Source organism: Arvicanthis niloticus, chromosome 5, assembly GCF_011762505.2.
Source record: "Arvicanthis niloticus isolate mArvNil1 chromosome 5, mArvNil1.pat.X, whole genome shotgun sequence".
Classification (NCBI taxonomy): domain Eukaryota; kingdom Metazoa; phylum Chordata; class Mammalia; order Rodentia; family Muridae; genus Arvicanthis; species Arvicanthis niloticus.
In genome coordinates, this window is record NC_047662.1 from 66,928,958 (window position 1) to 66,941,229 (window position 12,272).

Here is a 12,272-nt window from a genome sequence, read left to right on the forward strand (position 1 = left end):
GTGCATTTTAGAGCTAGAGTATTTTCTATAATAATTTAGTGGCCTTTAAATTTTTACTTTCAAATTTTCTGGGAAGCTTTAAAAAACAAAAACAAAAAAACAAAAAACAAACAAACAAACAAAAAAACCTCAGTGCCCAGGTTAAATCAGAATACCTGGGCCAAGGCACAGGTTTGAGTTTCCTGAAAGATTACCTGTGGCTCCAGTGTGTAGCAGAGTTTGGAACCAAAGTAGTAACTCCATATGAAATGCGATGACTCGTCACCATACAGAGTCCTCCAGAAATATTAATTCTTGGTTTTTAAGACTTGTCATTCAGGGCCTTACTTGGCTCACAGGCTCAGAGATTAAATAGTGCTGTTTGTGTAGCTGCAGCACTGCATTTAATATGTAGTTCTGTTCACTTGTGTTAGTTGTCACACAGCTCTTAGTGTTACTGTGCATCTGTTGTGGAGTGAGAGCGCTCCTTCCCTGTAGACTCCCTCTTCTTCTGGGCAGTATAGCTGAAAGCTGTATATATCCTATCCACATGCTGCTGCCTGAGCACTGAAGTGCAGTAGCTGCACAACAAAGAAATGGCCTTTTCTAATTCCAGACCTGTGTCTGAGGAACACTGCCTGCAGAAAAGGGGTGGACTTAACTGCCCTGCATGCTTGAGTTTGCTAATCTACTTGCCTGGGCCCCAGCATCTTAAACTATGGGTCCTGTAACTGAATGTGGGGGTCATGAAAACTCAAAGTACAGTAAAAGACTTCTGAAATGTAAAACGTAATTCTAAATTAAATGAATGATCAGTCTGCACCTCTTGTAGCACTTGGATCTACTGAGCTGTGGGTGACATCATTGAGTTCTGAATGCAGTTCCTTCCCGTGTGTGTGTGTGTGTGTGTGTGTGTGTGTGTGTGTGTGTGTGTGTGTGTGATAAATGCCACCTGAAACACCCTGGCTCATAACTCATAATCATGACATATTATTGTATGTATGAATTTTAGGTTTTTAAATTATATATACAAAGTTTTCTTCTGAGGAAACAATAAAGAAAACAAAGACAATATTTTTCTACCATATTTCTCTTACTGGAATGTTAGATTTTAACATGCTGTTTGAAGAGCTGGATGAGATGGTGCATGTCTGTAATCTTAGCACTCAGGAGGCAGAAGCAGAAGCACTAGCCACAAATTCAAGGCCAGTCTGGTCTGCATAGTGAGTTTCAGACCAGCCTGATCTACATTGTGAGTTTTGGGCAAACCAGGGTCTCAAGAAAAAAAATTTTTGCTTAAATTTTGTCTAGAGTTTTATTTAAAAACTTGTTAAATGCTATTTGCCTCAGGATAATGGCAGAATCTTCAATAATTTCTGAAATGACTGAAGATGTTTTGCTGCTATTTTGTCCTCTGTATTTATATCCACTGTTCTCAGCCCTGAAGATTTAAAATCAAAACATCAATCAACTCTGTAAAACATTTTAAAGCATTCTCTTTTGCATTATCAAATATTCATCAAAGATTTCTTTATGTAAAACAAACACTAGTATTATGGTATAAAGTTCTTTAAGTGTCAAAGTTATGTGTAAATGAAATAATTGTTTTAAAACAATTATGGCTCATCAATAATGTTTGATTTGTAAACTTACTTACCTATATAGCTGGATCATATGAAAACTTCTCTGGTAAAAAGATGATGAGTGCAACAAGTTAAAAGCCCTGTTCGGACAGCAGAGTTAGAGTCTCTTTCTCTATAACCAGGCATTCTCTTCCCCCAAAACACAGGATGTTAGGCATGGAAGAAAGCATTGATTATCTCTAGACTGTTACATGCTGATTCATCAAAATGATGCTTTCTGGTGCCATTATACAGTTTCTGTCTTGCTTACAGTAGTAAGGCTAGCTTGAGTTGTTTAAACTGGATTTCAATATTGTTTCTCTCATGATATGTTTCCATTATAAAAAGAACTATAAGAGATGATGTTTTAAACAACAGTTAATTTGATACAGATTTTATTTTCCTTCAAAATACTTACAACAGAATGTTTTCTTCACATTTTCCTATGTAAGATTGGAGTTTGCTGATCTATAGCCATTAGACTAAAGAGGTAGGATTTAAAAAGGGGATTTTTTTTCAGAAAACTGAATATTATTATCATCTTCTTTTAAAAAAATTTAGAATATTTTTGAAAAATTTAACTTTCATATTTATGCAGTCATTTAGTACCACATTGTGCAAGGACCACACTATATATAATAATGTTCATTGTGAAGCTGCTATGTCTGTCTCATCTACTGTGAGATTATAAGGGTAGCAGAAGCATAAGTGCTGACATTTTAAGGCTTTTATAGTGGTAAAACTTCATTTTAGTAACTGCAAAGATTGTGCATCTCATATAAGGAAGCAGTTATTTTATCTTGGAAGATAAATTAATAGTTCTTATGGATGTAATTAGAACAATTTGTGATGAAAACATACCTTTTTTCTTCTGCAAACCTTTAATTGTAGACTGTTTTCTTACAGCCCACAGGCAGTTGCTGACTGGGTAATAGGCTGAAGCTGATTCTAGCCCTGGGTTGGCTGTGGCACAAGTAGTGGCAGTTCAAAGCCAACCTAGGTGACATAGTATCCAGACCCTGTCTTATCAAAACAAAACTCATCTGTTTATTTTCATTAAATACTAGTGATTTTTCTAACCTTTGCTTCTTTATTGGATGGATACCTTCTAAACCCAATCTGACCTCTAGCCTTCTTCTAAAACACATGCCCAAAGTAATTCATTAATATTAAACTGTTCTAGGAAAATATGATTGGTTTCAACTTATTTATCGACTAAAACTAAGACTCAGTATTCTTTCTTTTTTAGTTCTTTTAGATAATATAACTTGTATGAATTAATTAATTGATTTATATAAAATTCTAATATTTTGGCTAGGCTTAGAGTTTTATAAGATATCACTTACATTCTCATGAGTTTTTTAGAACTGTGCTTTCTGTCATTTACTTTGAAACAGTGGTATCTTATTTTTGTAGTGTTAAGATAGAAGCGTATAAAACATATACATAAAATATACATAAAAGCATATACAGCAGCATTTATGGCAAAGGTGTTGGCTAATGTTGGAGACTCGGCAAAAAGAGAAATGTCTTGGTGAAAGAAGTTGAAGATGCCCCGTGGAATTTAGTAGCAGTTGCTAATTCTCAGCGTCACTCACGTGCCTTCTAAGTGGATCTGCTCTCCTCGCAGAGCGGGAGCTGTGGGAGCTGTGCAGCAAGTGTAACCTGATGAGGCCGAAGCGCTCCCACCACTGCAGCCGCTGCGGCCACTGTGTGAGGAGGATGGACCACCACTGTCCTTGGTAAGGAGACACTTGTCACCGCTTGCACACAGCGTGTGAGTGTGTTGGTGCATCTCTAATCCCAGCACTCAGGAGCTATGGCAGGAGGATTAACTAAGGAAAAGACAGTCTGAGAACCTGTCAGTGATAAGCAAAAATTACATTAAAGTTACTCCGTTAAACATTCTTTCAATAAAAATGATTCTTGCAAATTTCAGAGTAAACTATAAAACTTTGAGCAGAAAAAATTGAGCAGAATTAACACATACCCAAGTACACAAAAGGACTAAGGTGCTTCTTCTATCAAATGAGGCTTGGAGGCCTAGTGTTTGGTACAGTCAGATGTGTGGAAGCCCTTACTTACCTCACAGCTGTTTCTCTTGTCGGGGAGGAAACCACGCTGTGCACTGCTTAGAGTCCTCTCCCTTACTCAGGTGAAGAAAACACTTCAGATTCACTGCTAACGCTCTTCTGCTCATTATACCTTTTACAGTGTTTTCTGTTGGATAGTAACATTTTGTACATGTTGGATATATGTAAGTGCTAATTAGCTTTCTGTAGAACTGCCAATATTTTTGGTCAATAGGGGGCTCTGTTGTAATATTTAAAGTCATTCTGTTAAAAAGTAGATTTAAAAAATGCTCTAAGAATCTATTGTATTTCACTTCAAAGCTGTCACAAAAAACTTTGAGCAAGATATTATATTTAATTCTGCTTATCTGACATTGGTATAAGATAGAGCTTTATAAATATATATGCATATATATATATATTTGTGTATGTATGCATGTGTATATGAAGTTAACTGAAGAAAGCCTTCTTTAGCTTTCATCCATTTACCTGCAGTTGGCCAAAGAAGACAGTTTACCTTCGTCTAATGATGCTAGTCAATTTCATTTCCCTTATGTATGATAACTCATTTTGAAAGCATTGCTAATTAACAAACTTTTAGTTGAAATTGTTTTTTTAACTATAAACTGTTTATTTACATAGATTTCCAGAGACTAAAAGAACAGAATAGCATTTTAAATAAAAGTACTTCAGGTTTTTTAATTGTCTAAATTTAGTATGAGATATTGTATACTATGCCATACAGTGTTAAAAAATGTACCTTACATTTTAAATAGATAATTTTTCAAGTAAATTTTTAAACCTCAGTGGTACTTACAGTTACAATAATAGCATATGAAAAATACTATATGAAATCTGCAGGTAATTAGTTCTCACACTGAAAATTCATAGCACTTTTTTTGGTATTAGTTTTCCTAATCAACTAAAAAGATAAACAGCTTTATGGTACAGCTGGGTAGTGCTGCTTCCTTACAAAAGGATGCCATAATTAAAAACAGTCATCTGGGGAATGTGTCAGTACTAGTAATATATGTTTAAGAGGTAAAGACTAGGTCATTGGTGAGGAAATGAAGCTCCCTTTAACTTGAAGTGTAATGTTGAGATATTTCTGTTCTTAGGCTTCAGTGTCTGTTTCAGGGTATTGATGGGAGATTAGTGAGGAAGGTGGCCTGGTCTAGATTTGGGGATTTCTGTGATTGAATTTTCTAGCAGTGTGCTACTGAGGTCCAAGCGAGGGCAGTACATGATATTAATTTGAATCAGAGGATTCTTATGTTTTAACAAACTGCAGCATTTTAATGATCTCAGCTTCAGATCTGATCTGATGGCCTGCAGCTCTCGGCTGCCTCAGGTCTTTGTTTTTGTCTCTGACTGTTCTAAGTAGTTTAAACTCAGGCATCCGAATGCTTAGTGAGGGCTCTTGGCCTTTCAGGGTTAGATGCTGTTTCTGAGCAAGGACATGTGCTGTGTTGTTCTAGAGCCAGCTGAGGAGGCTGGGTGGCAACAACTGAGCAGAGTTTTGAGGCTTGAGTGAGCCACTTCTCTTAGAGTCTCTATTGCAGGTAACAGGGCTTAGAATTGTCCTGTTTATCAAGTGTGTGCTCTGTCATCTCAGACAAACCTCCACAAGCATTCCAGCTCAGTTCTATTTTTGATTTTTTTAAAAAAATGTAAAACAACATATCTTAAAAGCAACAATTTAAGCTACAAATTCAGCTTGCCATGTATATATATGCATTTCCTCCTTTGGTGATAATGTAGTCCTGTTTTGAAGGAAAACATTCATATAATTTTGAGAAAAATAATTTTATATTGAAATTTTAAATTAGATTTTTAATGATATAAAACCTTAAAAATATACCCATTTTGTAAAATAGGATATGCATTTTAAATGAACCTTGATAATTTATGATTATAGATTTTCATTTTTATAGTTAGACTTCACTGTTGTTTTGACAGAGAATACATGTAAGTGGTTTTGGATACATTTTTAGTTTCAGCAGCCAGGGATAGATATTTCATAAAGTAAACATAGGAAAATAAAATGGTGAGCCTAACAGTTCTGTCCAAGTGGCAAGTCTGAGCTGTCTTCTTCTAAAGTATTCAGATTGCTGTCCTCTGCTAGAGTGCTACAAGGAAGGGCAGGGTCCAGAGAAGGCTCTTCTTCTAACTGAGGCCTAAATCCATTATGCGCCTTCCTGTGTCAGCTGACACAGGGCCCTGGGCTGCTGTGAGCTAGAGGAGCATGGTCTCTGGCTAGCCTCCTTGGGAAAGGAGAAGGCATGTTAAAATGTGTATCTTTAAATAGTTGGATTTTAGCTTTAGGTGCGACTTACCTTCATGATCTTGATGTGAGCATCTTACTAAAACTTAAATGTTTCCTTTTCATTTTCCCTTTAGGATAAACAATTGTGTGGGTGAAGACAACCATTGGCTCTTTCTGCAGTTGTGTTTCTACACTGAGCTGCTTACTTGTTATGCACTGATGTTTTCTTTCTGCCATTATTATTATTTTCTTCCACTAAAACAGCGTAATTTGGTAAGACATGTTTATATTCACTAATGTTAGCGCAGCTGTGACGTATGCCATGGACATGGTAGTTCCTTGAGTGCAGGCAACAGTAGCAGTGACAGCTTCAGAGCAGCGAGCTTTACACTGCACTGGGTTTGAGAAAGTGCTCTGTTGTTCCTTAGACAAATCTCTTTGTGACTATATGTGTTGAGTAGATTTCTTCAGAAGACAAAACAGGAGCTCTTTCAGTATAGGATTCTTGGTTTAAAAGTAACATAAAATAAGGAAAACAAAGGAAAAGTATAAAAGATCTTGGGTTTTTCTTTTTAAAATAAAATCAGACAGGTTTATTTGTTTATTTTATTATTAAAAAAATTTATATAATTTATTTTGCATATTCTTTCTTCTCCTACTTCTCCCAGAATCTTCCCACCAAAATTTATCCTCTCATCCCCTCCCCTCCTCTACCCTCCCCTCCTCTCTCTCTCTCTGTCTCTCTCTCTCTGTCTCTCTGTTTCTCTCTATATATATATATGTATTTTTTTCTCTCTCTCTTTCTCTCTCTCTCTCTCCAAAAACAAAAGCAAAACACCAAGTCAACAAAATCCAAAGTCAAAGAACACCAAACCATAACCAAAAAGAAGACATAAAACATGGAGTGTGTTTGTATTGGTCAGCTATGCTGCGCATTAGGTCTGTCCTGGAGTGTGGGAAATTGGTCACATTTCTTAAGGTTCTCAAAGAATAGTTAACATTTGAGAAGAGGATTCTTTCTTTTTGTTTTTGTGTTTTAAGCCTAGATCTAGCCTAAGGTAGCCATTATCTCTTTGCCTCCCCATTCATTTCATTGGCACATAGGTATGTGCCACCATATCTGGCCTTCTGCCTCCAGCTCTCCCTAGCAGTAAGATGAGTTTGTAGAATGTTCTAGAGCAGTGGTTCTCAACTTCCTAATGCTGTCATCCTTTAATATATTTTCTCATGTTGTGGTGACCCCCAAGTATAAATTTGTTTTTGTTGCTACTTCATAACTCTAACTTTGCTACTCTTATGAATCATAATGTAAATATCTGTGTTTTATGATGGTCTTTGATGGCCCTCATGGAAGGATTGTTTGATGCCCCCCATGGGGTCATAACTCACAGGTTGGGAACCTGTTATTTTTAGGTATAGATCATTTGAGCAATGCTCAGACTTGTCTAAATGGTGTTGATGCTGGCAGCTCCAGAGCCTTTGGTTCCTGACTCTGTTAACACTATACTATGGCCTTCTCACTGTCGAGTTTCTAATATTCACAAGAGAAAATCAAGGATAGTGGAATGAGTGAGGTACTGCACATAGAAAGTGTGCAGAGAGGGTGATTTCCCAACTGGCTTTAGTTACAGAGCTGGTTTAAACACAATCTATGCTATTTTTCCATTTTATTTGGGCCTTGGTTATATTTTTAAAGAATATCCTGTGTGTGGGGGGGGCGGGGAGAGAACTGATGGAGGTGGGTACTTTTTCTTTACAATTACACTGTTTATGCCTTTGCATATAAAATGCCATGGTGATGGGTATGTAAGGTATAAAATGCAAGAGTTGGGAGTCTTAGTTCTGTGCGTGATTGCTTTGGTGTGGATGATTGGTCTGAAATCTGGCTGTTCCTGGTGACTACAAACCTCAGTGAAGCTGTGTCTTACTAGTGATTGGATTGTGATTTTAAAATATGGTGTATGGTATTAAAATTGTATCCAATAACTGAGTAAAATTCAAAAGACAATTTTGCTGCTTATTGGTGCTGATCATTAACCGTCCAGCCTCATGGAAGGCAGCCGTGCAGCTGAGCTGTGTCCCTAGCCCACTCCTTAGTTTTCAGACAGGGTCTCACATTGGCCAGGCTGATCTTGAGCCCCCTCTTACTCTATTGCCAAGACAAGCCTTGAATTTGTAGCCTTCCTGTCTCAGCCGTCAGAAAAGGTTTCAAATGTCTTTGTCATTTTCACACTGAAAATGCAGTACCTGTTTCTATTAGAGTTTTAGAAAGGTTTCATTTTGCTTAAGGTTAATTTGTGGCATAATTGGTGTTAATTAGAACACGTGAATCATCCAAGAAAACTGTGTGAAAATTGAACCTCAGAAGAAGTGTTTTAAAATTGTTCCATGGGGTTAAGGTCGTAGTTTTTCAAAGTGTGAGGAAAAAAGATGTGAGAGGTGTCATTGGAGAGAAAAGGATCATGAAGAGGGACCTCTTTCAGGGCGGGATCAGCAGCTTCTACCTCTAAGGGGCTAATGGACCTCCATATTTAGGTTTTGTTAATTAGTTTTATGGGGGGAGGGAACAAAAAGCTATTCTCATTTTTCCACATAGTCTGTGACTACTTTTGTGCTCCAACGAAGTTGAGTGGTGGTGACAAACTGTATGGCTAGCAAAACTCAAACAATACTAAGTACCTGGCTGTCAGTAGTAAATTCACCATGGTAGTTGAGAGGTCATTTTGAAAGCAGGCACTCTAGATTCAAATTCTTACTTTCTTTTATTATGCGTATAAATAACCCTCGATAGGTTGTTTAACCCCTCTGCTGTGTAATTTCATTTTCTGAAAGGTGTGAATAATAATGAAACTAAATAGTTAATATATTTAGCCTGGCATGGTAGTTTTGTCTGTAATCCTAGAACTTTGGAAGCTGGCTGATTTCAGGAGCATCAGCAGTTCAGGGTCAGCCTCAGCTACATAGCAAGTTTGAAGCTAGTCTGGGTTATATAAGACCTCATCTCAAAAAGCTAAATCAACTGAGAAAAAGGGATAATAAATGCAGAAATACCTGGCAAATAGCATATGTTTATCTTATATTACATTTGATTTCATGAAAACTCTCAGAAGCAGAAAATATTTTCTTTAGTCTATTTTTATGAAAAAATTATAAGCCATTGAACAGTATTGCAGAAAGTTTGGTGACATTCAAAAGAAATTCCAATAACAAATAAGAATGACACAATCATACTTACATGGAAGATTTAGAAATTTGAAATTATGAGAACATTTTGCTTTAAAGTTAGAGAGATGGGGAGATGGCTTAGTGAGCAGCAAAGTATTCATGGCCCATGGTGGTGATATGTACTTGTAATCCTGGTGCCAGGGAGTTGGACAGGGGGAGCCCTGGATTGAAGACTAGTGCTCTAGCCTAATTGGTAGGCTTCAGGCCAGTGAGGGACCCTACCTCAAAGTAGGTGTATGGCTTTCCCATTGATACCTGAGGTTGTCCTCTATACTACCCAACATGCACAGGAGCCTGCACACACATTAACCGGCATACACACATAATGTGAAAGATAGGAACTCCAGGTAAATCAATGCCAGTTAGAGGAAGAGTTACACTTTAAAGTAGAGAAACTGATTATAGGTGGTATTTGAATGTATTTTCATACATGTACTATTTTTTTTACATATATACTAAATGTTAGAACATTAACAGTTAAAAGTATATCAAAAGATTAAAAATCCTGGGGAGAAAATATGCAAAGCTATGTTTTGGAAACTCAGACAAGAGTAATGCAGACTTTTAAAAATAGTAATAATATCTTAGTATTAATAAATGTCAATCAAGTGATCAGATAATATTAACTATATTAAAGATATTGTGGTATTAGTAATTTTTTGGGATAGGAATATAACTGTAGTTTATACCTAGCAGTGTTGAGCAGGCATTGTTCTTTTAGCCTAAGCTTTCAAGTGTGTTGGTAGTAAGTGGATGACTTCATAGTGTACCCTTTTCTTTTTCTGTGCTCACCTTTATTTTAGAAGTGATGAAATGGACACTTAAAAATGTCTTTTCCAAGATCATGTCATTTGCCATTGAAGAATCTCTTGGCATGTTCCTATTTAGAACATGTTTTTTTGAGTTAGGGGTGGCAGTTCATTCCTTGATCCCAAACTTGAGAGTCTGAGACAGGAGGACTGTCATGAATCTGACATAGTGAATCTCAGTATGAACTAGTTCAGTTCAACTCTCCTGGGAGAAGTTATCCCAGTTATAAACCTTAAAGTATTGTCATTTCTTCAATTTTGAAGAATTTATTGGTTAGCCCAGGATTATAGATGAACATTTGCTTTCAGTTAAAAAAATATTTTCTTTGTCTTTTGGTTTCTATAGTTTCACTGTAAGGTCAGTTGTTGGTTTATTTCATCAACATAATGTGTTTTTTAATGGCCACTTTTATGATTTTTAAAATTTTCATTCTTAGTTATTATTCTATAATTCTGTAATGTGCTCCAGTATTGTTTTCTTTGCATTTTTCTGTTGAAAATTTAGTGTAACTTCTTCAACCTGTGTGATGAAATTCTTAAATTATAAAATTTCTCTCCCACTTTAAATATGCTGTGATCCTTTTTGTATAGTTTAGGATATAATTATGTATGTGTGAGGTTTCTGCACTTCCTGTCTTTGCATTTTTTTTTTTTGCATTCCCCACAGTTTAATCTATTTTTCTACTGATCTCTCTTCTGATTTATTAATGGTAGCTTTTCTACTCTACTCTCTTGAGTTTTTAATTCTATTACATGGTACCTTGCACTTTTAGAATTTACACTTGATACTGTTTCTCATAGATTAGTTTTTAAGGGAAATTCTGCATTTTGCCATTTTTCTTGAACATTTTAAAATATCATTTCTTAATATTTTAAAGATTTATTTATTTTATGTGCATCAGTGTTTGGACTGACCATGCATGTCTGGTGCCCATGGAGGAAAGAAGGTGAAGGGTCCTGGAAATGGAGTTAGGGGTGGTTATATGCCACTGGATAGGTATTGGGAAGGTACACCCAGGTTCTCTGCAGGAGCAGCTAATGTTCTCAACTACTGAGCCATCTCTTTAGTCCCTTCTTAAACATTTTAATTAAAGTTATTTTGATGCCCATACCAGATAATAATCTTCACCCTGATATGGCTGGTTTTTTTTTTTAAATCAAATACTGGGTAAATTGTATGGCCAGTTGTGGAAGATGTAGTTGATGTGTTTGATTTATTCTTGAATTTGTTTCTGTATAGGATAAAAGAATCCTCACCTTGACCCAATCGGGTTAGACCCAGTCTTGTTTTTCTCATCCTGAACTGGGCTTAGTATGATGACTCTTTTTAGAAGATCATACTCACTGCGCTTGTATTTTATAGGATGTTTGGTAGCTAAGCTTTATGAAGGACTAGTTTCATTTTGTTCTTACTCCTCATTTGTATTTTTCCAGGGTTTCAGCTGAAGAGCTGAGGTGTCTCTTGTGGATTGTGTTTTCTGGTGTCCTTCCTGGGATGATGACAAGCAGTGTCCTGCTCCTCTTAAGGCATCTCTGTGCTCTGGGGTCTCAGCCTAAGTTCTCACTAGGTTACTAGGTTGACTGCTGATTACTACCTTGCAGTAGCTGGTCATGGATTGGCTTTGTCTGACTTTTTACAGTGTCCTTAGCAAGCTTAGTCTCAGACATCTCTTACAGGTGTTGGTGGCAATAATGCTTTTGTAACGGTTTCTTCTCAGGTGGTTCTAATCACTGTTGATGTTCTCACTTATGTAAGTAAAGTTCTGTAGAGTGTTCAGTTTCAAAACGTGTGTGTCTCTAAGGTTTGAGTACTGTTGGCTTCTGGACAGACTTGATGGTGAGGTAGAGATTATCAAAACAGAAGTCAAAAGTCAGTGTGAATCAAGAAAACTGCAAGAGGCTTGGTGTCAGATCTGAGATTAGATCTTCTGTAAAACACCACAGTGAATGTTGTTGGACTAATAATAGCACACTGTTCTTTTTATAGAAGTTCTTCTGAAGATGACACTGTAAAGAGTTACCACTAATTTCAGTAGGGAAGTCCACATTATCACATTGACATTAGTGGTGGTTATAGGCCATATGTATTTTGTAGGTCCTTCTTTGTATACCCTTCCATTATTCCTATGAACAATAAAAACTTGTATGCTACTCTTGAGTTGTGTGTACAGCTGTCCAGAGAGTGTCATCTCGGCCTCATCTACTCTGTTACTACTTGAGATGTACAGTAAAGACCCCAGAGTCCCTGGATTCATTGGGAGTTATGGTTACTGTGGGTCTCTTGAGCAGTAAGTATGTG

General features: G+C 36.7%; 1 protein-coding gene across 1 annotated transcript in view; it reads left to right on the forward strand.

Annotated features, from left to right (window-relative positions):
• The window catches only part of Zdhhc21 (zDHHC palmitoyltransferase 21), a 50,106-nt gene that overhangs the window by 16,461 nt on the left and 21,373 nt on the right, over positions 1–12,272 (forward strand). The window contains exons 5-6 of the mRNA XM_034503478.2: positions 3,232–3,343; positions 6,074–6,212. Coding sequence (XP_034359369.1) covers positions 3,232–3,343; positions 6,074–6,212 — 251 coding nt within the window. The remainder of the gene's footprint in view (positions 1–3,231; positions 3,344–6,073; positions 6,213–12,272) is intronic.